General features: G+C 45.3%; 1 protein-coding gene across 1 annotated transcript in view; it reads right to left on the reverse strand.

Moving 5' to 3' along the window:
* Positions 1 to 1,809, reverse strand: part of COL4A3 (collagen type IV alpha 3 chain) — a 146,201-nt gene that overhangs the window by 38,533 nt on the left and 105,859 nt on the right. Inside the window, exons 25-27 of the mRNA XM_012802111.2 lie at positions 1,236 to 1,422; positions 786 to 878; positions 14 to 118 (exon numbers count right to left, since the gene is read on the reverse strand). Of these exons, the coding sequence (XP_012657565.1) occupies positions 14 to 118; positions 786 to 878; positions 1,236 to 1,422 (385 nt within the window). The remainder of the gene's footprint in view (positions 1 to 13; positions 119 to 785; positions 879 to 1,235; positions 1,423 to 1,809) is intronic.

Raw genomic sequence — 1,809 nt, forward strand, 5'->3', positions numbered from 1 at the left:
TTTTTTTATTTACCCTTAGGTCCAGGTGGCCCAGGAAATCCAATTCCTGGAATTCCCGGTTCCCCATCAGGCCCAGGAGGACCAGGATCACCGCATTTTCCCATGGGTCCAGGGATACCTTAAAAACACAGACACACACCCCTGCATATCAGCAACTTTCCTCATCTTGTTTTACAGGAACACGTGTACACTCTCTGTGACACCCTAGCCCTTTTGGAAAATCAAGAAATAATTTTCACATAACCTCTACTGCATACTGTTCCTCCCCACCCCTATCTAATGGTCAAATCACTAGGAGCTGCAAAGAGTCTTTAAAATATAACTTCATTCCTAAGAGGAACTATTCTATATATCTTGAACTTTATAAATCTTCCTCCATGTGTGCAAAATTACTTTTTAGATCACACTGAAAAAGAAATTGAGTTTTCCAATGATGACGCTATGGAAAGTATCCAGGTCCATTGCCGCTGGAGTGGGCAGACATTACTTGCTCTCCCACCAATGCTCCATGTAGACTGTTCAGTCCGGGATTCCTCATAAGTAATTAGATGAGTTCTCCTTTGGAACTTTTATATCAGAAGCAGCAGCAGGAATCATTTGGGTAACCTCAGAGAATGACAGCCAGGCCCCCGCCTGCTTGTTTATTATCTGACCAGGCTCTGTCCTAAGCTCTCCTTGGAAGTCAATGAATAGAGTTTTTTTCCTTTAACAAAGACAGTATTTTTCCAGGAGAGTCGGGGTACTGTCTAATGTCATGCAACCAATTCGGCAAACGGGGTACTCACCAGGCGGACCTCGGAAGCCAGCACGGCCAGGGGGTCCTGGCGGTCCTGGGGGGCCTGGAACTGGTGTTGAAACACTGCATTCTCCCTTAGGACCTTAAGGAAATTTGTGATCATAAGATTGGGGGGCATAGTGAAGCTTTCCTTAGATAATAGGGAAAAATATAATTATGAGGGGCTTATAAACATATCTCAAGGCAAATAAAGGTTATATCTGTTGATGTCAGCAAGCGATAAAGACTACCTGAGGGACTTTCAGTTGAATTACTCGGTAACAGGGAAAATGAATTTTCTCTAACGTATCCTACATGTTCTTTTCTGGGGTCTACGGCTTGGTGTATTCTGTTAAAAGCAAGTTTCTGTATTTCCATTGATTTTGGAAGAGCCTCTTTAGCTCTAGGAACCATCCACCCACTCCACGGGAAAACACGACTGGAAAGAAAACTAACCAACCGGCTTCTCCGGGTCGCCCAGGGCTCCCAGGAACTCCTTGGGTGCCCTTGGGACCAGGCTCTCCCCGGGGCCCAAAGCCAGGTGGTCCAGGGGGTCCACGTGGTCCAGGTGATCCAGCTGCTCCTGGGGGCCCTGGGGGGCCAGGATCCCCTGGGAGACCCCGGTCTGTCTTCTCATCACGCAGGGCCTGTGACAAGGGAACACGTTTGGGTAGAGTGTCATTCCAGTATCTTCTGACAACAGGTTAATCATTCCTCAAATATGAACTCTAGCTAGGCTGTCCTGGAGAAGACCTTGAAATAAAAAGCAAGTGGGGTTTGAAGGGAATTATTACTAAAATAAGAGCTTTGGAGGGTGCTGCTATTTTAAGTCCTTTAAAATTTAGCAATTTTTAGGACTTTGACCTGTGTTGAGTCCCTCTTGAGAGCCTACAATGACATGTCTCCCACATGAGAACAGCCTCTAAACCTAAGTTTAAACTGGCCAGCAGTTCAAATGGCTTCAGAGTCCATATTCATGGTGATGTTACATTTCTTTTTCTTTCTTTCTTTCTTTTTTTTTTTTTGAGACAGAG

This window comes from Otolemur garnettii, unplaced genomic scaffold, assembly GCF_000181295.1.
Source record: "Otolemur garnettii isolate 467f Iridium unplaced genomic scaffold, OtoGar3 scaffold00013, whole genome shotgun sequence".
Lineage (NCBI taxonomy): Eukaryota > Metazoa > Chordata > Mammalia > Primates > Galagidae > Otolemur > Otolemur garnettii.